Source organism: Aethina tumida, chromosome 3 (assembly GCF_024364675.1).
Source record: "Aethina tumida isolate Nest 87 chromosome 3, icAetTumi1.1, whole genome shotgun sequence".
Lineage (NCBI taxonomy): Eukaryota > Metazoa > Arthropoda > Insecta > Coleoptera > Nitidulidae > Aethina > Aethina tumida.
Genome location: NC_065437.1, coordinates 13382042 through 13406507, shown reverse-complemented (window position 1 = coordinate 13406507; position 24466 = coordinate 13382042). Strand labels below are relative to the sequence as shown.

At 33.6% G+C, this 24466-nt stretch overlaps 5 protein-coding genes across 7 annotated transcripts in view; 2 read left to right on the top strand and 3 right to left on the bottom strand.

Annotated features, from left to right (window-relative positions):
* Positions 1-1925: 1925 nt before the first annotated feature.
* LOC109606535 (abnormal spindle-like microcephaly-associated protein homolog) lies at positions 1926-8912 on the top strand. Its single transcript, XM_049964238.1, has 5 exons — positions 1926-2107; positions 2162-2347; positions 2938-3141; positions 3258-8166; positions 8226-8912. The coding sequence occupies exons 1-5, from the start codon at positions 2096-2098 to the stop codon at positions 8765-8767; spliced, it is 5853 nt and encodes a 1950-aa protein (XP_049820195.1). The 5' UTR covers positions 1926-2095; the 3' UTR covers positions 8768-8912.
* A 372-nt stretch (positions 8913-9284) lies between these two features.
* Positions 9285-11391, bottom strand: LOC109595318 (inorganic pyrophosphatase). Of its 2 annotated transcripts, XM_049964247.1 has the most exons (8): positions 11199-11391; positions 10983-11098; positions 10603-10873; positions 10044-10261; positions 9928-9986; positions 9765-9874; positions 9664-9713; positions 9285-9446 (listed from the first exon to the last, which is right to left on the bottom strand). In XM_049964247.1, exons 1-7 carry the CDS (start codon positions 11374-11376, stop codon positions 9667-9669), a joined length of 999 nt encoding a protein of 332 aa, XP_049820204.1. In that variant the 5' UTR covers positions 11377-11391; the 3' UTR covers positions 9285-9446; positions 9664-9666. The 2 variants fall into 2 exon arrangements, with proteins under 2 accessions (XP_049820204.1, XP_019866211.1); XM_020010652.2 differs by lacking the exon at positions 9664-9713.
* Positions 11392-14608: 3217 nt separating this feature from the next.
* Positions 14609-16894, top strand: LOC109595313 (probable cytochrome P450 6a13). The gene is made up of 4 exons (XM_020010644.2): positions 14609-14899; positions 15144-16251; positions 16303-16554; positions 16610-16894. The coding sequence occupies exons 2-4, from the start codon at positions 15144-15146 to the stop codon at positions 16771-16773; spliced, it is 1524 nt and encodes a 507-aa protein (XP_019866203.2). The 5' UTR covers positions 14609-14899; the 3' UTR covers positions 16774-16894.
* A 690-nt stretch (positions 16895-17584) lies between these two features.
* The window catches only part of LOC109595300 (neuropeptide F receptor), a 62186-nt gene continuing 55304 nt past the window's right edge, over positions 17585-24466 (bottom strand). For both annotated transcript variants that reach the window (XM_049964244.1, XM_049964245.1), the window contains 2 exons: positions 19912-20127; positions 17585-17964 (listed from right to left, as the gene is read on the bottom strand). In XM_049964244.1, the coding sequence (XP_049820201.1) occupies positions 19932-20127 (196 nt within the window). In that variant the 3' untranslated portion in view covers positions 17585-17964; positions 19912-19931. The remainder of the gene's footprint in view (positions 17965-19911; positions 20128-24466) is intronic.
* LOC109595338 (uncharacterized) lies at positions 20894-22856 on the bottom strand. Its single transcript, XM_020010679.2, has 4 exons — positions 22660-22856; positions 21500-22610; positions 21281-21427; positions 20894-21101 (listed from the first exon to the last, which is right to left on the bottom strand). The coding sequence occupies exons 2-4, from the start codon at positions 22596-22598 to the stop codon at positions 21022-21024; spliced, it is 1326 nt and encodes a 441-aa protein (XP_019866238.2). The 5' UTR covers positions 22599-22610; positions 22660-22856; the 3' UTR covers positions 20894-21021.

Sequence of the window (24466 nt, the reverse complement as noted above, 5' to 3'; positions counted from 1 at the left end):
AATTGCACGGAACGCGGGGTGTGTGTCCTCTATAGAAAATACAATGGGTTTTATACTAGCATTGCATAATATTTTAGAGTAGCAATAGTCTGTACTTCATTTAACTTATTACGTGACATTGTTGCTCCACATGCTCCATTAACTTTCCAATTCGTCGTGCCATATTTAACTGTGTTTCGGGAAATGAAGATGTGTCTAATTACGGAGGCACAGTTGATGATTCCATTGTGAGCATCTCAATCGTTAAATTTCTAACGAATAAATTCTCTAGTATCGGGGATTAGATAAAGCGATCTAATTACCAGTTCTCTTTTAATACGTAATTATATAAGGGAATCGATACTTTGACTTACGTTAGTTTCAGCAAGAGCAAGCAGAGTTTTAATGAATATTAAAAGTTGCAAAGTGTAATGGAATTAATTATGCATCTATTTAAAATGATTGCATAAATTAGGGAACACATTTAATACTCTAAAATGGATATTTAAATATGATGTAATTGAATTGTGCCGTAATTCAGTTTTAATGGATATATGTAATTAATTATGCGATTAACAAACGAGGGAAGTGCATGTGAGTTAAAAATTTATTTTAGCCTAGCTGTAATTATTTGTTAATGTTAATAAACTTTAATTTCGTTTTTCAATACATTCATTTAATATAAATTATGAAAATAATTATTATTAATTACAGTAATTCAACAACTATATATTAACGATAAGTTCACTTTTGTTTAAAAAATTGATTACAACATTAAAATTTATATTTAACGTTATTTAAATTGTCATGCAAAATATTTCTTTCTATTAAATTATCAGTAAATGAAGTTAATGTAAATGATATACATTCAGACTGCTACATTTCTTTGAAAAAAAAAACTTGATAAAAAACTGAAATGCGATTTTCTTGAAATGTATGAATTTGACATCAAACAAGAACACTTGTTGTATTTCAAAGCGGTTTTTTAAATGAGATATGAAATGCTTAAATGATAAGGAAAAAGGTCGCGATCGAAGAATCAAAATATATTTGTAAAACGGATACTAATTTTTACTAGGAATTTTAGCACTTGAATATATTCTTTTATACTAATTCTGACAAGTTTCTTGAGGGATGTTATATATAGAATATAAAAAACAATATTTCATTTGTATTTACGCATAATTCGAATAAATAGAGTTTTTACCATATAAATTTAAATTGACTTATAAATAACCTGTACATTCTACTAAGGCGATTTGATGGGAATTGTGTTCATGGATCACAGAATAATGGGCACTCGCAGTTTTTAGTGATCGTCTAAATGTAATTTATTTCATAAGGATTGTCTTACTCATATCCTGTGGGGATGTACTACACAAAAAGTTTCTTATTACTATTGGTAGTTCAATAATGATTTCTAAGATGTTTCTCTGCTTTTATGGGTAAGGAAGGACGATTTATGTATGAAACGTGTTGGCAGGTATATAAACATGTCGTATATTCGAAAAAAGATCTACTCCATGCGTCGCAAATATGCAAAAATTATAAAACAAATTATAAGTATTAAATTAAATGTTACTCTTATAGTAAATAAATATTCTTTTTAAAAATTATAGTTGCTAAATTTACATTGAGCTCAGTTCAGAAAATTATTAAAATACAGTATAAACCAACCTTAATAAATTTCAACAATTCACATTAAATAAATTAATTGTTGCTATGAACATTTTAAAAAGTTGCTATAGTAATGACCACTAGCCTATATACTTAACTTTTAGAACCGTGTTAATTTGTTGCTACAGTAAGTGTTATCTGTATACTTTTGGTATATGCTGTATATTATAATCGTAAGAATTAATTGTTTGTTTACTTCAATGTTAGCATAAATAGATCACCTCTAATACGACGCTGTTTTGAATTTCGTATAGGCAACCCAGTTTACAAAAGGGGGAGGAGCCAACGCATTCCGAGCTAAATTCACATGTATCAAGTAGGCTGTGATTCGTAGTGCCGGGTCAGACCGTTACACAAGTCAAATTTAAATTGTCAAATTGTTTGTAATGTGCGTTAAACCTGCAGTTGTGGATATTTAGTGTATTTATTAAATGAAAATATGTTTTTTCAAGTGAGTTGGTTCGTCACCTTATTATTATGATACTTAACGGTTATTTCGTTGTAGTTTTCTCCTGTTAAAGCCGCACCGAAAAAAGTGCCAGTAAAAAAGGCTGCTGAATCTGAAGAAATAGCTGTTTGTTCGTTAGCACCTTTTGGTCCTAAGCCCAAGATATTCTTTGAAGATGTCAAAGTCGGGACTACAGCCAAGAGGCAGTTACTTATTAAAAATCCGCTACAAACTGATGTCAAGGTTTGAATGACAGTTTTTTAAGATTTGTTTGTTTGAAGCTATAGGTGGGGAAAAAAACTGTTTCTCTGTTAAGATTTATTTACTAAATTTTAAGACAATCGGTTAACATGTTTTACGTTTTATATTTTAACCTATTATGTAGAATTTTTAGTCAGGGGTATGTACAATGAGTGTCATACTGCTACTAATAAATTAATACAAGTTACGAGAGTAAATTCATTTAATATATAAGCTGTTTTTGGTGATAATTGTTATATTGTGTATTATTTTTAATGATAAAGAATTTAGGGTTGATTTATGGTATATCTCAAAAATAGTAAACATTAAGACTAAGTCAAAATTCCTAAATAAATTATCTGCTTTGGATGTGACATTAACTTTTGAATTTTATATGCTGTATGATTTTTATTGGGAGTTTTTGTATAAAATATTTGACTTATTTCTAAAATATTTTAAATTAAATTGAATTTCCTTAAAAATTTGTTCTTAGTTTTACTGGAGACAAGAAAATTTTAGACTGGAAAGTTTGATTTTTCTCGAAAAGTCCTTTAGATTTGAAAAATTTATTTAAAATCTATTGTATTTTGTAGCTTCATGTGACTGTGAATTTCCCAGAAGATATTAGAGTGGAGTTTAGTTGGGAAGAAGCAACAATACCCAGCAATGATGAAACAATTTTAGAGATAACTTGGAATCCAGATTGTGAATGTTCATCCAGATTTAGTGTATTTCTTGGAGATGGAAAGAGACACAAGATTGATGTACCAGTTGCGTTCAAATCAGTATTGCCCAAGGTATGATTGTTTTTTGATTAAATTACTCAAATAATTTACGTAATATACTTCGTCCGTAAACAAATTCTATGATAATATGATTTAATAAATGATCTAACTTATTGTCTCATTTTTAGGGCACAAAACCCGTTAAAAAAGCTACAAAAAATAAAAAATCACCAGTTAAGAAAGTCATCTCAACAAGACGAATATCACCTATAAAAAGACCATCACCAAGATCCAAACTTTATAAAGCTCGATCACCAACGAAATCGCGATTATTAAACAATATCCCAGGAATAGTCGTTGCATCACCGAATCGAAGGGAAACATTCTGCGTGAGGGGCAGAGAGGACAAAGAAAACTTGGTGGAACGTCCAAAAGTCGAGCCCTTTTTCCTGTCGCCGGCCAATCGTCACGTACAAAACTTGGTTGAGGAATTCAATGACAGCTTGGAATCAAACTCACCGACTACTAAAAACCGTCTCAGTCCACGTGTACTTTCAGAAAATAACACTAATAATTTCAATTTGGATTCCAGCTTTGGGTACAAATTAGAATCTATCAGCCTCAAATTCTCACCCACCACCACGTCCACTAATTTAAAGGAAAATGGCTTTTACACTGAAAAATCGTTCAATCTGCGTAATAGGACATTTGATTTTCCATCCCCTACAGGAGCACCCAAAGATTTCTACAATAACTTGAATAATTTGAAAATCAGTCCAGTCAGTGCCAAAGCCTTGTCGCCTGCAACACCTAAAGGTTTTTACCAAAATTTGAATAGTTTGAAAATGAGTCCAGTAGGTACCAAAGCCCTGTCGCCTTCGGCATCCAGAGCTTTCTACAACAATTTGAATAATTTGAAACTCAGTCCAGCCGACGCCAAAGCCTTGTCCCCTGCGACACCTACACGCTCACAAAACAATTTGAATAATTTGAAACTAACTCCAGACGGTGCCGCATCACCTGACCTGAACTGCAGCACCGATACTTACGTAAAGGGAAACATGAGCAGTGCGACATACGTTAAACATAACGATAGCTACGAAACTTACCTGAAAGGCAACATAAGCGCCAGCACTTACGTTAAAGACGGTTCGGTGGGTGATCTTGCCAACTTCTTAGAATCTCCAGTTTGCATTAAAAAACCCTCTCCAACCACAGTTCGTCGTTTGAGTTTGGCCGGCGACAACGTCAAAACAATCATAGAAGCCAACATGTGGTGTGAGAACAAGAAGAAGCCTCTGAATCCCATCCTGGAGGAATCCGTCAGTCACGAACCAAAAGTACCTTTGAAACGCAAAAGTGACCTGTGCATTGCCGTATCGCCTTTAAAGCGGGCGCATTTGGAACGTCTCCCGAGTAAACCCAAACCGTGCTTGGGGTGGTCCAAATTAGGCGGTGCAGGCGTAAGAACGATTAAGACAACGTCAGGGCTGATGAAAAAAGCTAACACCTCGATGTTGTCCTTGAACGAGACCAAGAGTTGTGTCGTTACCAATCCCTTTCTGTGGGCAGCCACGAACAATTTCGATCCGTTCATGACGTCTCAGATCTACTGCGACGAGAAGTGGATCACAAAGCAGATAAACGAATTTAAGAAATGGCTGAATGCCCTACTAACCCCGCCCGCGGAACTGGAAACTAAGATCGAACAGGTGGACGTTGCGAAGGTGTGGAAGGACGTGAAAAACCGGGAGATCGAGGTGGCGCCCACCAAAGAATCTATCTCCAATAAACTGCATACCTCCAGCAAATTGGATTCTTTGAGGAGGGCGGCGCAAACGTTATTCCGAAGCCAGGAATTCAGTATTGTTGCAACGAAAGTCGCTCAATCCGTGGACTCCGGTAAACTGTCGATACGAGACGACAGAGACGTACATTTGAATTTGTCGTTAAAATCAGAATTGTTGTCGTTGCTGTTAAGTTACAACAGTCTTTGGTTGAGGATTGGTTTGGAAACTGTTTACAATGAAACCATTCCGTTGCATTCCAATTCGGACGTGACTGGTCTGAGTAGTTTTATTATAGAAAGGATGTTCAAGGATCCCTACCTGTTGAAGAAGTACAAAAGTGTTCACGCCCCTAAATATATGGTGGAAATTAAAAAGTTCTTTTTGAAAAAGTTTCTAATATTGGTCTACTTTTTGGACAGGGCGAAGAACAATAAACTTATTGCGCACGATCCTTGTCTGTTTTTTAAGAACGCCCGTGTTAAGGAAAGCAAAGAAATCCTCATACAATTAGCAAAGGAGACTCTATCAGCAATAGGAGATATAAATAAGTACTTAAAACTGTGTGGATACGTTGTAACCCACAAACAAACGTACATAAACGAGTACGATTATGGTGTAACAAACTTGGGAGTAGATCTCCGGGATGGAGTACGTCTTACCCGAGTTATGGAAATAATCCTGTTAAAAAAAGATTTAACCAATTCTCTAAGAGTCCCAGCAATTTCCAGACTGCAGAAGGTGCATAACATGAAACTAGTGTTTGATTCATTGGAGGAAGCTGGCTTCCAGATAGGATACGACATCACACCTAAGGATATCGTCGACGGTTACAAGGAGAAAACGTTGTCGTTCCTTTGGCAAATCATCTATAAATTCGAAGCACCACTAATGGTGAAAAACGTCACAACCATTCAGACCTGGTTCAGGAGTCTACCAATAGTTTTGAAACGGCGAAAGTTGGAACGAATCAGGCAAAAGAAAATATGTGCCGCCTTGAAAATCCAAAACTGGTGGAGAAGGCAAGTCTTATCGGAAAAACTTTACTTCTTCGCCTGCATGTTGGGTCACCATTTGGAAATGCTCCGCAGAGAACGGGCGGCAATTAAAATCCAAGCTTGCTACCGAATGTATTTATGTCGCAGAGAGTTTACCCACTGCATCAGTATTATCATAAAAATTCAAGCTCACTGCAGGGGCTTTCTGATTAGAAATAATTACAGGGGTCGCGTTTTAGCGGCCATCAAAATTCAGAGTTTCTTTAGGATGCTTATCGAAAGAAGGCGATTTTTGACACTAAAACGTGCGACAATTTCCTTGCAACAACGTTATCGCCTGCTAAAACTGGGCAAGACACAAAAAGACGAATACGAACAGCTGAAACGGACTGTCCAAATCGTACAAAGTATATTCAGAGCCAACAAATTAGCAAGAACTATCAGGACTGAGTATTTAACGCAGAAAAAAGCTGCGATTACAATTCAACGTTGGTACAGAGCTACAAAATTGATGCACCAGCAACGCAAGGCATTTGTTGAAAACAAAACTAAAGCAATACAAATATCAACTTGGTACAAATCAATTCTGATGATGCGAAACGATCGCAAAACTTTCACGAATTTGAAGCAATCCGTGCGAGTTATTGAAGAAAGATATTTGGCCAAGAAGTTAATGCAGGAGGAACAACTTGAATATAACCGTCAAAGGTGTGCTGCAATTTTAATACAGAGGTTTTATAGAGGTTTAATATTAACCAGGTGCCTAAGACAACAATTTTTACAACTAAGAACTGCCACCATTTCCATACAGAGACGTTTCAGGGCTAATCAAATTATGCGGATACATTTGCACGCTTTCAATGTGCTGAAGAAAAATGTTATTGCTGTCCAGCGAAGGTTCAGAGCTAACAAACAAATGAAACTCCAAAAAATGGAATATAATAAATTGAAGTTGGTGACAATACTCATTCAACGAAGATTTAGGGCCAGAAAAACAGGCTTAACATTATTGAAACAATTCAAGAAGACCAAAGCTGCAACTATAGTGATACAACAACGTTACAGGGCAATGCTAATTATGAAAGCACAAAGACGAGAGTATCTGGAGCTTCGTCAAAACGTTATAAACATCCAGAAGCGATTTAGAGCGAAACTTCTCATGAAAGTGGAATTTAAACGGTATCAGTTATTGAGACAATCTACTATCACTATACAAACGTACTACAGAGCTTTAATATGTATGAGGGAACAAAGGGGTCAATTTGTTGCCTTAAAAAATGCAGCGAATGTCATTCAAAGTCGATATAGAGCTTTAAAATCCATGCAAGAACAAAGAAAGCAGTATTTACTTTTGAGATCAAGTGCAATTTGTATACAAAAAATGTACAAAATGAAATTGCACAGGGACAGATACAGAGCATTAAAATCAGCCACTATTACAATACAACGTAGGTTTAGAGCTAATAAAATGATGAAAGTGCAACGACAGAAATACCTGAAATTGAGGCAATGCGTTATTGCTGTACAACAAAGGTACCGTGCCCTAATAAGTATGAGGAAGGAACGACTTAACTTTTTGACTGTTAGGAAATCTGTGATTGTTATTCAAAAGAATTATAAGGCAAAACTCGCGCAGAAATCATTTATCAGCCTTAAACAAGCTGCTGTTTCTGTGCAAAGAAGGTATAGAGCCAAAAAGTTGATGCAGCTACAACTGAACCAATACCAGTTGCTCAGGAACGCCGTTGTAAACGTACAAAGGCGATACAGAGCAAATAACCTGATGAAAAAACAACGTGAAACTTACCTAAAATTACGCCAGACTGTAATAAATGTGCAACAAAGATACAGAGCCAACAAATTGATGATCAAACAGAGAGATTTATACCAAAAACAACGATCCGCCGCGGTGAAGATTCAGCAATTTTACGTTGGCTACAAGGCAATGTTGCAAGAGCGATCTGGTTTCGAATCAAAACGATTATCTATAGGGAAGCTGCAAAGCGTAATCAAAGGATATTTAGTGAGGAAGAAGTATGCGAAGTACTTCACTCCAGAAGCAAGGGAACAGAGAAGGCGGGAAAGGGCAAGGATCGCAGCGGCGATCAAGATTCAAGCCGCATGGAGGAGTTACAGGACACGTAAGGTCGAAAAGAGGCCGCAGGTCGCTGAAATGCGTAAACGATTCAAGCTGGCGAATCAGAACGCTGCCCCAGAAAATACTCTTAAGTCCCGATGTGATAAGGCCCTTCTAACATTAAAATTAGATCACTACACCATACTGCAAATGCTTAATGCCCTGGAGGATCTTGGTGAGTGTTGTTTTTGTTCATATAGAAATAAATTATTTTCATCGTGACTTTATTTTCAGATTATATTACGAGAAGATGTAAAATCACAACAGAAAAATTAAGCAAAAGAACTGTTCCTGAACAACTGTATCTAATGATCAGTTGCACAGCCAGATCTTTACCAGAAATGCAGGCCTGCAATTATGCCACTCAGATTTTAATCAACTTCTGCAAGTACGAAAAGACCAATCGTTCATCGTTTATATCATCATATATAGATAAAATGTTTACCGTCATGATGAACTGGTGCGATAAAGATACACCTTATTTCGTCAGCGTGTGTACCTTGATCTGGTTGTTTGCCCACAACCCTCAGTGGAAGAAAACGATAATGACTGTGCCAAATTTGAATCAAAGACTGACTAAAATTGAGAGCCTCACTTTGAGGAAGGAGAAAATGGTGGCAATTGCAGGCATAAAGGGCGCTTCATTTTTCAACCCGAAATATAAGGGTTTGATGCCTTCATTGACGCCCGATTGGGGATACGAAAGTGACGCTAGACCATATGTTTTTAAGAATTCCGTGCATGCGGTACATTGCGTTATTAACATTTTAAAGTGATTGATGGTTTTAATTTTATAATTATTATTATTTATAAATTTAAATGTTGAAGTGGATTATATATTATTTAATTATTGTATTTTGTACCTTATACTGAGTTTTATATTGTATATCGAAAATGTGTAATTTATATGTTATTTTAATAGACTATATGTTAAACAATATTTTTTTCTAAAAGCGCATTAGTTTATGGAGAACGAAAAAAGGTATTGGTTTGAAATTTTTATAGAAATTATGTATATAGATTTAAATTCTTCAGCTAATAAAATGGCTAAACAATGTCTGACTTAACTTTTTTTTTTTCAAAAATTTAGACAGATTGATGGCCAGACTAAAATATCTATAAAGCTACTAATTTTGAGACTGGAATGCTCATTTTTGGCATACACGTTTATCCAAAGACCTTCCCATTAGGAGACATTGGTAGTTTGGGTGAACCACTGTTTATAAATAATTTAGATATACTCCATTTATTAATCAATAGTCAATAGGATTGTGAAAAATAAAACACCTACAATTAAAATCAATCCATAAGTATATGTATCACCGGATGTATAAAGAAAAACAGACACAAAGTGTTCAAAATAAATAGGTAGTATCTACAACCATAAATGCATAGAAAATTGGAATTATTCCACGCTAGTTCTTCATTTCAAGTGGACGTAGTGCCATTTATCAACTGAAACAAAATGTTTTATAAGTACAAAATTATAGCTTTTCATTTTCTTTATAATATAATAACTAAATCTCACTGATTTTATTTTTATTTTATATTTTAAGTGTTTTTCTAACTAGTATGAATTTGTGTTTATATTAGATAATTGATTTTTATAAATATCAGAATCTTATCTTATATTAAATTTCTATACATTGATTAGAAAAATATATATACATACATTTTACAACTTAGAGCGACTCTGATGAGTTATAAAATGAATTTTGTTTACTAGAAAAATATTTTTAATATTAATGAATTGAATTATGTTCTACTACTTACCAATGGGATCTAATTCAGCTGCTGCGCCAAGTGCTGGTGTCTTATTGATGACTTCGTTAGCTTCGCTAACGGAAATTTTAAAGGAGTTTCCTTCCAAAGTGGTGTTCACACTAAAAACAAGTATTTAGTTTCAATTAATCCTCATTTTATATAAACAACTTACCATGAAATTCCTTTCGAGTCAACTTCCTTAGAAACCAATTGTTTCCAGAATTTGTGGACCTATTAAAAATAGAATTATTAGGCGTTTGTTATAAAATTGATTTAAAAACTTCATACTTCATCGACGATTTTATGTGCGAAAACAGCCGGTTTAGCTTCACCATTGAAAGCAAATTGATTTTCTGGTTTATCATCAGGAATCTTGTAGATCTTGAACCATTCTACAGATGCTTTCAAAAGTCCTGGGAAATGTTTATCGACATCGGCAACATCGTTCATTTGTTCAGCCAGTGGATCATTCACATCAATTGCAATGAGTTTCCAATCAGTTTCACCTTTAAAAATAAATTATAATTGTCACTTAAATCTGATAATAAAAGATTAAAAATGTTTTTTATATATTGTTAATGGAAACTACATGAAATAATCTTATCAGAATAGTATTAAAGGCTTTATATTTTTAAGAATACGTTCTTGTAAATGTTAAATATTGAATTTGCAGTTACATTACTTTTATCTGACTACAATAAACCTTGAGAAACAACATTTCTTGATCTATTAACTCTTACAATTGATAAAAAACTTGATATTGACCTTCCAACTTTCCACCTTGAGAAATTCAATCAATAAATTACGTTTTTAGTATCAGTACAGTAAAATTATATTAAAATTGTACCTTCATCAATCAACGCAATGGTTCCCAGAATTTTGACTTGCAAAATCTCTCCCCTCTTTGCAACCCTGTATCCAATTTCAATAACATCAATTGGATCATTGTCTCCCTTGCAACCAGTGCCATCATCCAAATGCTCAGGGTTTTCCCAAGTTTGAGGCAAAGCACCATAGTTCCAGATGTATCCATGGTGAGGGAAGCAGTTAGCCACAAACCTGGGTTTGTTCTTTTTCACGTCTTGTTTGATTGGGTTCAGGATTTCCTTCATTGTAATCTAAAGAAATGTTAAATAAGATTTAGTGTTTCAGAGGTTACTTATTATCTATATAGAAAGATACTGAGCCCTTAGTGAGCCAGTGAAAGCAACTGCTGACTTTAATTACCTCCATTTTAGCATTGGTCCACCTGGGCACTTCGACAACCATGTTGAAAATCTTTTTGTTGGCATCCACCACCAATGGGATGTCGTGAAGGGGTGAAATGGGCCCATTTTGGTCGTCTGCAAAACGAAAGCCACATTGACCACAATCGCCGGGTCCAAGTTCAAGGCTTGCGCCGTGTTATTTTCAAGTACTTCGGCAAACACTCGAGATACTCACGTATGTAAACCCTGTAATCGGCCGTGTAGGGTGAACCTCTTTCGACTACTGAATAGGTGGCCATGGTGAAACACTGCGACTGCAGACAATCGCCTAAAAATGTCAACGGTCGTTTAACGAATGGAGTATTTTTGCGCAAGCCGACTTTTAACACGTGTGATATTCTGGTCGCGAACATGTCGCCCTCTCTCCGCGCACCTTTGAAGTCTACTGTATTTGAAATTTTGACCCTTCGACTCGATGACGGAGTTGCGCTTATCAGATGGATTTTATAAATAGTTTCTTATTCAATTAGGATATTGAATTATTTTGACCGTTGATGAGTCAACATATTTGTGATGTTAATTGCGTGCTTCATTTTACTTCGATTACAACATTTTATGTAATGTTTACATTATAAATATATAATTAAATAAATAAAAAATTAGAGTTATTTTATCAACTCTTCTTTGTTTGGGGCACGCAACTAGTACATGATACCGGGAAGCTGACGATGACCGGAACGGGACACATAACATAATCATTTTGTTAAAAAAACTATTCTTTATAATTTAAGTTAATTCTACAATTGTATAAATATTTCATACCTCAATTTATATACGGATATCTTTATTTACGTAGTTTTTATACAAAATTTTATTTCGGACAGGATTCATAAGTAAAGGAACCAAATCCTATATTCAATATAATTGATTTTATAGTTTATTTCTGTGCCCAACATCGTTCCTTAAAGCTAAAAATGCCTAAAAGTGTCCATTTAACGATACAAATTGTAGAAAATGATGAAAAACAGAGTAAAATAGCAGTAGATTTAAATTTAAACAAATCGATCATTTTAAAGACGATTTCCAATTTTAACAGAAGAAATACACCGGAGGGAGTTCCCAAAAGAGGTAGAAAACGCAAGACTAAGAGAGCTGTGGACAGGAAAACATAAAACGCTTGTTGTTCGCGACACTTTTATCAGCACATCCCGCATAAATAAAAAAATAAACTAACTCAGTATGTTGGTGAGTACCATAAAACGATGACTAAAAAGTCTGTTCTCTATGGTAGAAAAGCAACAAAGAAGGTCTTCATTTCTGCAAACTAGCGAGCAGCGAAACTACTATTTGTAAGAGAACATGTGAACTGGACTGATGGGCAATGGAAAACAATTTTGTTTTCCGATGAAAGTCGGCTCCAATTATTCAAATCTGATAATATTTCATAGGTGAGAGGACCCATTAATGAAAACTATAATCCCAAGTACACTAAACCCACTGTGAAGGATGGTGGAGGAGACTTTATGGTTTTGTATGTTTTTCTGGGTTTGGCATGGGCCCACTGGTTAAGTTAGACGGGATAATGGATCGTTTTGTTTATCGTGACATTCTCTAGAATCATATGCTTCCATTTGACGAAGGTAACATATGGTTAAGGTGAACCTTCCAGCACGACAACAATTCGAAACATACGTCTAATTTAGTTAAAGAATGGTTGGCTTCTCAAATAGTACGTGTCATACCTTAGTCATCCAAAACCCAGACCTCAATCCAATGGAAAACCTTTGAGAAGAAATTGATCGGAAAATCCCTACAAAAAGACTGTCAAATATGAAAGAACTCTATGAAGAAGTTCAAAATTATTCGAAAGAAATTTGGAACGATTATATTGAAAAGCTACCAAAATCAATAAAGAAAAGGCGTTTAGAAGTTATTAAAAATAATGGACATGCTACTAAACACTAAATAAAAGAAGGCTAAATACACATAAAGTTGTTTTACTACTTTTGACCCTTGAATATTTTTCAAATATTAATAAATACCTAACTAAATACTCTAATAAACAATTATATTGATGTATTGTTTTTATCAAACATCAAGACAAATGAAAATTTCTAAAGTTGCTCTACATATGAGCGATAGTGTATGTATTGAAAGTTTATGAAAAATTAATCATATTATTCACACTAAAACAGTGTATAACAATGTACAAATCAAAATATAATTAATATAATAATTATAAACGTTAAATAAACCAAGCGAATATACCCACAAATTTTTTCAACAACATTCTGAAATATTCATTTCTAAATACAAGTTGAAAAGTATCTTACATTGTTTAATAATTCAACACAATCAATAGTTCGCTTAGACTTCGCGTGGTTACAATATTTAAGTCGATGTTTTATCCTCTACATCAATCATTACTTGTATTGTCAATTCTGACAAAGGATATATTTACACGAAAGTATAATAATTGAGATCTTTAATGTTTGAGAAGACTAATATCAAGTAAACTTACTGTCACTGTATATATCCATCATCTTATTATTATATTCCACCTTTATACTCTTGTACTTCTTATAAAAACTTTGCTTTTCTAGACATATGAACACTGGTTGACAATTAATTCAATGTTTAATTAATGTAATAAATCTAGGAGTCTTAGTCAAGTTTAAAATAAATACATTTCAAAATTCGCATTAATTTCGTAGGACCTAAATAAACATTTAGTTTTCTCTGGAAATTAATTACACTTAATAAATAAATCTCACATGTGAATTAAAACAATTAATATTAATATACAATGGGACTCACCAAAATCTGTCGGAACGAGGATAATCGATAAACGAAATTTTAAAATCCGTTTCAAGGATTCGAAGGGGATATAAACCAAGGCAGGGCACTTTTCAACTCATTTCAGTGTTCCCTAGCAGAGATAGCCGCCACCCTAACCACAAAATCTTCAATTCTCTAATTTGGTAAAAAGTTGTTTATCTTATTTTATCATTTTATTAATTAATTAATTGATAATTTAATAAAATATTCTATGTCATTTTGAAGACGATAGTAAAGACGATTATGAAATTCTTGAAGTACATTTTCAAAAGTTTCTGGTGTGATGTTCCAGTATAAACTAACGACTCAATGTATCCCCATAAATATAAGTACAAGTGACTTAAATCTGGTGACCTTGGGACTCTAACGGACTACTTCCGCAAATTCATTTACCAGAAAGAGTGGAAATGTGTAACTCGATGATGCCCTGTCTTGTTGGAAGTGAGGCTTTTTCTCACTAAATATCATGTTTTCATCCCCATTTCTCTGCTCTTCGCGATTGAGTGTACTTAACACATCTGTAAATTTAAATAGCTATTTTATACTTACTTTGATTTTACATCACAAGTAACTAGTACTTTAATTTTTTTGCTTCCCCCTCTCAATCCCTCAAAACGGGTTTTTTAAATATTATTTATCCATTAATTTTTTAAAGATATAAGCCATTGACAGCTTTCAGTAGTAGTTGTTAATATTTTTATATTTAAGTTGACCTATATGAAATCTAACAAAACTGGTGACAATTCATAGCTGGCGCATCACGGAGCATCAACCAAGGTCGTATATTATTAAATATACGTGTACTATCAGTCATTATCAACAAGCACTTGTTCATAATTATTTAATATAGTGCCACCTAATGTTATCAGTAATTTTTAATAAGTATTATTGTTCCGGTTATTATTTATTACAAGCATTACAAACCTTATGCGGCGAAAGTTATTAAATTATTAGATTATTGTGACCTTTTCTTGATTGTTTTGTACTCGCATCACACCGAACGTGCACCAAGAGTTGACAGTAGTTAGCTTTATAAACATGAGCGAATAATATTGCTAGATATACAGTTTATAAAAGTTAAAAAATAAAAGTAAGAAGGTAAGTTAACTGTTAAAATATTATATACCATAAGAGACTAATTTAAAATTAACATAAACATATATTTACATATAACATATGTCATACATAAAGAATGCAACGAATGTTATCATTAAATCATTTACAAATTACATTAAAATGTTTTATATATCAAATTAAATAACTTAATTAAAATTGTTGGTGTGAAATATTTATATCTTTTTTTAATGTCACATATTAATAGTTATTAATAATATTGTTACAGATGCTATTCACAAGTAGTCTAAAAGTCGATTTGATCGGCTTCATAGTCGTTCTTGTCAGCCTGTTTGTTGCTTTCGTAAAATGGAAGTTTACCTATTGGCAACGAAGGGGTTTGTTAAATCCCGAACCGACTTTCTTCATCGGCAACATGTGGAGACTGGTCCTGCAAAAGATCACGTTTGGCGATCACATTCAGGAAACCTACAACTTTTTGAAGGCCAAGAACCAACGACACGGCGGAGAGTACTTCTTCATGAAGCCGATGTACGTCCCGATAGATCCCGAGATTGTCAAAAACATCATGCAGAATGACTTCCTCAGCTTTATGGACAGGGGAATATACTTTAACGAAACCGACCCTTTGTCGTTAAATCTGTTTTTCATATCGGGAATGAAATGGAAAAACTTAAGGTCAAAACTGACACCAACATTCACATCGGGCAAAATGAAGATGATGTTCGAAACTTTGGTGAAATGTGGCAACGAACTGCAAAAATTAATGGACGAAAATGTTGGAAAACCGGTCGAACTCAAAGACGTTTTGGGGAGATTCACCACCGACGTGATCGGCTCCGTTGCCTTCGGCATCGAGTGCAACAGTTTGAAGGATCCAAGCAGCGAGTTCAGACATTACAGTGCGGAATTTTTCAAAAGTGATCTGATGCACAATTTAAAATCGATCATTAGTTTCATTTGGCCGGAACCGTTGAAATTCTTTAACGTTAAAACCATTAAACCTGAAATTAACGATTTTTTCATGAATATTACCAGAGAAACAGTTGAATACCGTGAGAAACACAACGTTAAACGGAAGGATTTCTTAGATTTGTTGATACAGTTAAAGAATACGGGAAAACTGGAGGAAGAACACATGCTTACTGAAGAGAAATTAAGTTTTGAAGAGCTGGCTGCTCAGAGTTTTGTGTTTTTCATTGCTGGATATGAAACTTCTTCCACTACAATGACATTTGCTTTGTACGAGTTGGCAGAACATCCGGAGCTTCAGGACAAATTACGTGAGGAAGTTGATCGAGTTTTAAATAAGTATAATGGCCAACTGACTTATGATGCCATGATGGAGATGACATATATGGACAAAGTCATTAATGGTGAGTAAAACTGCTTTTTAAAAACAAATAATTAACAAACAATTGTTTCAGAAACGTTAAGGCTTTATCCACCTCTACCAAGTTTGAACAGACTTTGCACCAAAGAATATCACGTGCCAGGAACTGATGTAATATTGGAAAAGGGTACGAAAATCCACATACCCGTGATTGCTCTCCATCTCGATGAAGACTATTTCCCCAATCCGAAACAATTCGATCCTGAACGATTTACTGAAAGTCGTGTTGGTTCAGTAGTTCCGTACACATTTTTACCTTTTGGTGATGGACCAAGAAACTGTATCGGTAATTAAAATACTTTTAATTTTATTAAGTAGTTTTATTGGTGGTGTTGTTTCAGGTGAACGTTTTGGAAAGATGCAAACAAAAGTTGGTCTTACTGTTATGATTAAAAATTACAAATTTACCTTAAACCCAAAGACTAAGGTTCCCTTGGTAATGGATACCAGGTCGTTTATACCAACTACTCTTGGTGGTATGTGGATGGACTACGAAAAAGTATAATTTTTTCAATTTTATAGGGATAAATTTCAAAGAATTTATTGATTAAATAATGTTTAAAGAAATGAAATTTTATTTATTATTGAGGAGAAAAATTCAATAAAAAGAATATTTACATTCTCTATATTTTTTATTAATTATATGATACATGTTTGACCACATATTTATAAAACCACAAATACAAACACAATTCACCATTGTATAAACTGGTTCTTTAAAAATTTATACAGTTGTATTTTTTGTACAAACCATAATGAGTGAATGTGTGTTTGTTTGATAAACAAATATCGACGAGAACATTTATTGATTTACACGGAATACACCAAATTAACATACGCATGAACAGTCATGTAATCAGTTTAATTTAGATATATGCAAGCGTTCATTTTTATATTTAATTTTAATTTTAAACACGTATGTAAAATAAATTTATTAAACCAACAAGGTAGATAAATGTTTTTGTAAAACATTACAATTAATCTACGACTAAATTTATGATGTTCAGTAGAAATGGGCTCATAGTTTCATACTGAACACATTCGATTAATGTATATTAATTACTATTTGGAAGTTAATTACAACAGGATACGTCAATTAACGGTAAACATTTATAAAAGGATATATTGCTTTTTAGGCAACAATTTTAATGTTAATTAGTCATTTGGCACATAGTTTTTAATTATAATTTTTAAGTTTAGATAATTTTATTGAAGCCATTTTCACAAACAAAACACATATATACATTAAAATTTAATAATAAATTCGTAATATTAAATTTCAAATTAAAATTCAGATTTTAAGGTGAAAATTAAAAATGTTGCCATTTCTTGTATACAATCAGTTACTTTATACATATTTAAAATATTTATTACAGTACAAAAATCACAACAATTATTCTATAATACATTTACCCTTTAAACTACAACAGCAACTAATGTTATTTTTGGCATCACACAATTACCTACCTTGTAGGTCATATCTTAGCTTACTTTTTTTATCCTTTGTACAATATATTAATAAAACATAGTAAACATCTTAAACTCTGCATTTTTAACAAATTCCACTGATGCTGCTTTAAATATTTGATCCCTTGTTATATTATCATACAAAATGGGACTGAAATAGAATTGTAGTTATTTCCTTGTTCAGATTAATTGTTCGATGCGAGTCAAGCGCAATCCCGTTGCCGTTGAGCTGAAAAATACAATTACGGTATTAATCATCAATAATCAGCCAATTGTTCCCACCAAATAATAAACTAATTGGAGTAAATAAATAGGGATTTATTTTATTATAATCCGTTAAATGGCGTAATAATTGTTAATTAAAGCCATTAATCAATACATTGCAATTGCACTAAAATAATAATAATATTCCGTTTCAGTTCGAGATAGGTTGTATTTGATTAAGAGGGTAATCGTTAAAATAACCCTTCAACTATTTGTAAACTAATTGTGAGCTTAAAAGGGCACCCTCCAATAATTATTATTGTATTTAATGCCCCAAATGAAAAAGGGGGATAAATTGGAGGTAAGAAGATTTAAATTCAATTTAAACCTAATATAACGTGCAACATTTAATTTTTAATGGGAACGTCAAAGCCTGTTAAACAATAAATTTCCTCCACATTCCGTTCAGCAAAATCTTTGCGCAACATTTTGGCACTATTTTTATTAGTAATTACTTAAGTAAAAGTTAAGAGTACAATTTAATTAATCCACTTTGGTAATTTCGGAGCTTTAAAGTTCACGTCAGAAATGATTATTTAGTAATGTTGGAAGTAGTTTTTATTTATATAATGTTGCAGCGTTTCGTGTTCTGGCTCAGTCACAACGTAATGAACAACACCAAGAGTTGCTTCTAAAGTTTCGGCCTTACTAATTGTCTATTTTATTATCAATTGTAAACCTTTTATTTCTTTAACTGCTTCAAATGCCCTTTAAGAGACCGTTGCGGCAATCATAAAATAAATTACCCAAGAACCAGACGGCGATTAACTTTCTTAATCCTTTTCCATTTGTTATTTCCCGGCTCGGAACCGTCTCATTGTAAATTCAAGGCTGCACCTAAATCAATTAAAAACTTAAATAATTAATAACGTTTACGGCAACGAGATTTGTAATTATTAAAGCCATAAACCTAAACAGAATCAATTTTTTGTGTAATTTATTTGTGGGTTGGCCTTACCAAAGTCCAATTTTACCAAACTAAACGGGCCAATTTATCTTTTTTACTGTTGTGTAAGTAACATTTACACATTTTCGTCAGGTCGATTCTAATTAATGCGAACACACAAATTAAATATCCTATGTCAACTTAGAAACGTACAGCTTTTAAACATACAAATTGTTTGACAACAAACTTCCGTTGGGAACTTTCGAAATTAATACCTACTTCTAATTGGCAATAAAACGGGAGTTGTTTCATCAAAATTTCAAAACAGATTTTAAGTCTGTCTAATGGCATTAGATGGGATAATAAAATAGTCGTACTGTATTCTATGTTATAAATTGTAGGGATTATGTATAAAATACCGCAACAACACTAAAGTAATTTGTATCCTTCATATTCGTACGACTGTGACAACGAGTCAAGGATAATTATGAGATTACACAATTTATATGATTGCTCATTCATTAATATTTATGATTGATTTGTGTGATTTTCCTGTTAAGTACAAGTCCAGATAAAAGACCATTTATAGCCCCTTTTTGAACTAAAATCATTTATTTTGGCAATTCTTTGAAGAGATTTTGAAGCACTCCTTCCAAGTGTGCAATTAAAAATTAATAACAATTTTAAACAAATTTTTCACTTTTATTTATTTAACAAGATGTTCGTCGATGGCTTACTTCGAGGCAGCTCATCAATAAGGAAATATTTTCTTTTTAAAGCGTTAAGTTCAGAAATCAGCCATGTGAAACTTTCAGATAAAAAGTATTACTCACCATTATCTTGTATTTCAATAGGAACTTTCTTTGTTGTCCTAAAAGGCGAGAAGCTGGATAATTTAATGCAGATTTAACCCATCAAAATTAAATGATTCTAGTGGTTTAAAATATCGGAGTCTAGTATTAGTTATATTTATCCCCCACATTTTTTCAGTATTTCAGTATCTTTTCAGGATCAAATATAACTCACCAGTTGCGTCCATGGGATCATCAGGACGAATAATAATCTTGCTGGAAGCTATTGTTGTCGGAGTAGCCCTCGTCGATGTTTTGCGTCATGGAGTCCGAACACAATTTAGACCTCGAGGGTGCCGGCGTTCCGCTCCCTGTCATCACCGTCTCGCAGGATTGTTGCAGTTTCCTATTGCTGATCCGGAAATAACCCCTAAGTCGCTCCTTTGAAGACCTCATAGAAAGAAACGATATTTAATTAGGGCAAATGTCACTAATGACTTGTAAAGAGCATTCTATTCAGCTCCTCGTTAAGGATCATTGTTTCGAATCGGCAGGAAATGACGTTAACATTATTGATGTCTGTTTTAGCCTTTGGCCCGACTCGTTCTAAAGTATTATAGCAAACTAATGTTCTTAAATTATGTTGAAAATTCAATTAAAACTATTTACTTGTAATTGAGTCTTCATAAATTTTTCGACGAGTAACAAAGCTCATCTCTATAATTGTATTTATTTAATAGAAATGTTTCGTCCGGATAATTGATTTTCTGTTCAGAATTAATTGAGCCAATAAGGATAAAGAAAATTGTTTTTGTTTGTTAGTCGTCAACATTGGAATTATTGAATAAACGAACGTAACTGTTTAACTCTTTTCCATATTAATGGATTTCATCATTAAATTTTCATACGTATACAATTATCGTGTAAAATGAAATATCTTTTTGCATACCTAATTAATACGTGCCGTTAGGGTAACTTAGCTGTGACACAACAAAAGTGGTGAAGAGAATAAAGAATGGCACATATTAAATCTGAAATATTTCACTTTCGTATAGAAATTTTGACAGGGTGAATTATGTTCCTTTTATACAATTTTCTTTCGCAAAGTTGACATTTTATCACAAATTTTTTTTAAGAATGGAAATTCTACATTTTAAATTACATAAGTCATATTTAATTTAAGGGAAATAATGTATGGTTAAATATAAAAACCTTAGTTAAAATTATATTATATACTTTATTATATTATATTTATGTATACTACAACATATCCACAAATTGAGATGTAATTTAATCAATAAGTGGAAATTTTGCAGGTCAACAATTAGTATAAAAATTTATATATTTAATCAGTTAAGTCTTCGTCAATATTTGGAGTCCACGGTACGGGATTTATATATGTAACGGAGGCTGATAAGCACAAACCTGAAAATAATATAACCATTAATTTAATTCATATATCTTATATTCCCATACATTAATCATAAAATATAGGAAGTAGCTTTCAAATTAAATCTGTTCAATTAAATTATTCGCTTATTGAAATGGATTTAAGGATTTAAGGATTTTTAGAACATTAATAATTCCACGTTTATAAATCTTACTTTTAAGGCCTTGGTTCATTCGTATTGGTTTCGGTTTGGTCCTGGAGTTCTTCAACCACTCATCAAAAGCCAATTTGTTCTCCTCCTTTCGTTTCTCTTTGTCTTGCAGAACATCTAACTCGTTGATTTTCTCTTTTATCTTTTTCTCTAAAAATTCAATATTAAAACTTGAATATATTTTAAATAAATTTTCGAAGCAAATCTCAGCAAAATATTTACCTAGTTCGTCCCGTTTCTTTCGTTGCAACCACAATTTATACATTAACTCATTCTCCACTTGTTTCTTCTCCTTCTCTTCCTGCTTCTGCCTTTCCTCCTCCGCCTTTTTTTTAATCTCGTTCTTTACCTTAATCTCCTCCCTCTTCTTCTCCATTAGCCACTGACGGAAATTTTCTCTCTCCCTCTCAATCATATCTTGTCTGCGACGTTGCTCCTCTTCCTTCTGTCTCTGCTGCCTGAGCAGCTTCCTTTTGCGCTCCTTCTCTTTCTTCGCCAACCAACTCTTCACTATCAATTCCTTCTCTTCCGAATCAATGTAGTTGTTCTGCGACAGAGACGACCAGGATAGATGCAGATCGTCATCGCAGTAGTCGTTCTCTCTCACCGTCACAACACTGCATTTATCACTGATAGAAGCAGTGGCAGCACGTTCGTACTTATCATTGTACGCAGCTGGGAACTCTTCGTCGCGTGTGATGAAATTGCTCAGCGATTGTGTTGCGTAAAGATCATCCGTAATAACGCGGGGTGTTAAAGTTCCCGAGTCACTTGTGCTGGACATCGTTAGTGGGAGTAAGTCATCTTCTCTCGCGGTAGGATTTGAAGTGTCTTCGTTGATTGGGGCGTGTGTTTCGGAGTCGATTCTGAATGTGTCGCAATATTGGGAGGATTCGGTGTCTGATATGGATGTTCTACGACCGCTGTCGCAGTTATTGTGCGTTGTACAATTATAATAATCGGAGGCGCAAGTGCACGATTTGACGGTGTTCAGTGTTTTAGTGTGACCGTTCATTTGTTCCGGTTTTTTCGTTGGCTGCAATTCGAGGGATTCGCTATCGAAGACGGGATGGCACGGACATTGAGTTGGGTTCGAACCGCAACAACATCTCACGGTCTTTTTGGGCGCGTAAGAAGATTTAGGCCGCGAGACGTAACAGTTATAGGATGGGGCGCAGGGCTGCATTTCGGGCAAAGATTTTTCTACATAGACTGCGGAATTTATGATTTTTCTCACGACGCTATTTTCGTCTGCGGAATCGCGCGAAGTGGGGGAGGAAAGCGGGCTGGCCAAACGGTTATTTTGTGCAACAACTGACATGAATGGGGGAAACTGAAAAGTCGCTTTAAGTTAGCTAGGAGTTAGTGGGGGACTTGCTTACCTTATACTCCTCAATTGCTTAGATAAAGGTTTACATTGTCCATGTCTTTGAAAATAATTGTAAATGTATAAATGACATAAAAAGTGACAAGAGGATGTCAAGAAAAAATCACTTTTCAAAAACAACGGACAAAACTGTATATTTGTTTCAGTCACTACAGCAACCAATTAATATAAGGTATGAATATACAGTACGAATAGCGTTTGATCAATCTGAATCTTGAGAGAGACATCAGGCATGACAGAGACAATAGAAGCAAGTTTGCCGTGCGTGGTGGGGGACTTCTACTGTCTGTCGTACATCATGTACATAATATCACTCTCAAGATTCAGATATGTTAAACGCCTTTCATACTGTATACAGGGTGATTCATTCAACTTATTCATTAGAAGTTAGGCAGATATTAATTAGAAATATATAATGATTTCAAAACTTGACTTAATTTATTTTAAACAAAATTCCATTTTTGGTTTTGCCGGAAGTAGCATTAACATTCTTATTTTCTATGGATCACCTTATATATTTTTAAATTCTACATGTAATTACAAATAAAATTGTTACTATGCTTTCCAAAAAATTTTGTCAAGTTAATGATCCAACTAAAAATATTTGTAAAACCACCAATTTTGATGGTGAAAATTTCATTTATACACATTAACCAAGGATCCTGTTAATTGCTGCTACTTTTAGAACTTCCAAATTTTATACAGGGTGTTGGTCATTTACATTTTACATGTTTTTTTTTTCGTTGTGGTTTGATCTTAATTACCAACAAGTTTTTCTTGTCAATGCTAAAATTTCTGTTAATATTAACTATATGTATGTTGTTCCAACAGACATGTTGTTTATACTCAATTTAATTAAGCTATTGATGTTTTAAAATGGTCACAAAAAACGAAAATAGCAATCATCCCGTGTATACCAAAAAATAACTTTTTAGCGTAAAAATGGATGGTTTTCCAGGCATTTTATTCAATCTGTCATAAATTTTGGCCAAAAATTCATAACTTAAAAACTATTCGATTTAGGTGTAAAATATGGTTTTGTTATTTTATTTGAAATTACATATACACTATCGCTCAAATGTAGAACAACTTTAGAAAATTTTATAAAATAAAAAATAAAAAAAGGGTACGTTTAAATATTTATATTATTGTCATTTATGCAGTATGTTTGATAAAAACAATACATCAATATAATTGTTTATTAGTGGGTTTAGTTAGGTATTTATTAATATTTGAAAAATATTCAAGGGTCAAAAGTAGAGCAACTTTAAAATAAAACAACTTTATGTACATTTAACAGGCCAATTGAAAAGTCCCCGGTCTAACACACAGCTGGCGGTGCTAGTATTAAATCCATATGATTTTTAGTTAGTACCAACATTCAAAGGATACCAAAATGTGAAAATGGATGTCAAAATTTGACCGCAGTCCAACCAGTAGTTTGTGAGATATTGCATTGTGCATTTTGTTATTTGAAAAAGGACGGAAAAAATGAATTTCGTGTGCTGATAAAATATTGTTTTTTGAAGGGAAAAAATACAGTTGAAGCCAAATCTTTGCCCTTTGAGCAGTTTCCGGGGTCTGCACCAGGAAAATCAACCATCATTGATTTCATCAAGACAATGCACCGTGTCACAAATCAATGAAAACAAGGCAAAATTGCATGAATTGGGCTTCGAATTGCTTCCGCATCCACCGTAGTCGCCAGATCTGGCCCCTAGCAACTTTTTCCTGTTCTCAGACCTCAAAAGAATGCTCGAAAGAAATTTAGCGCCAATGAAGAAGTAATCGCCGAAACTGAG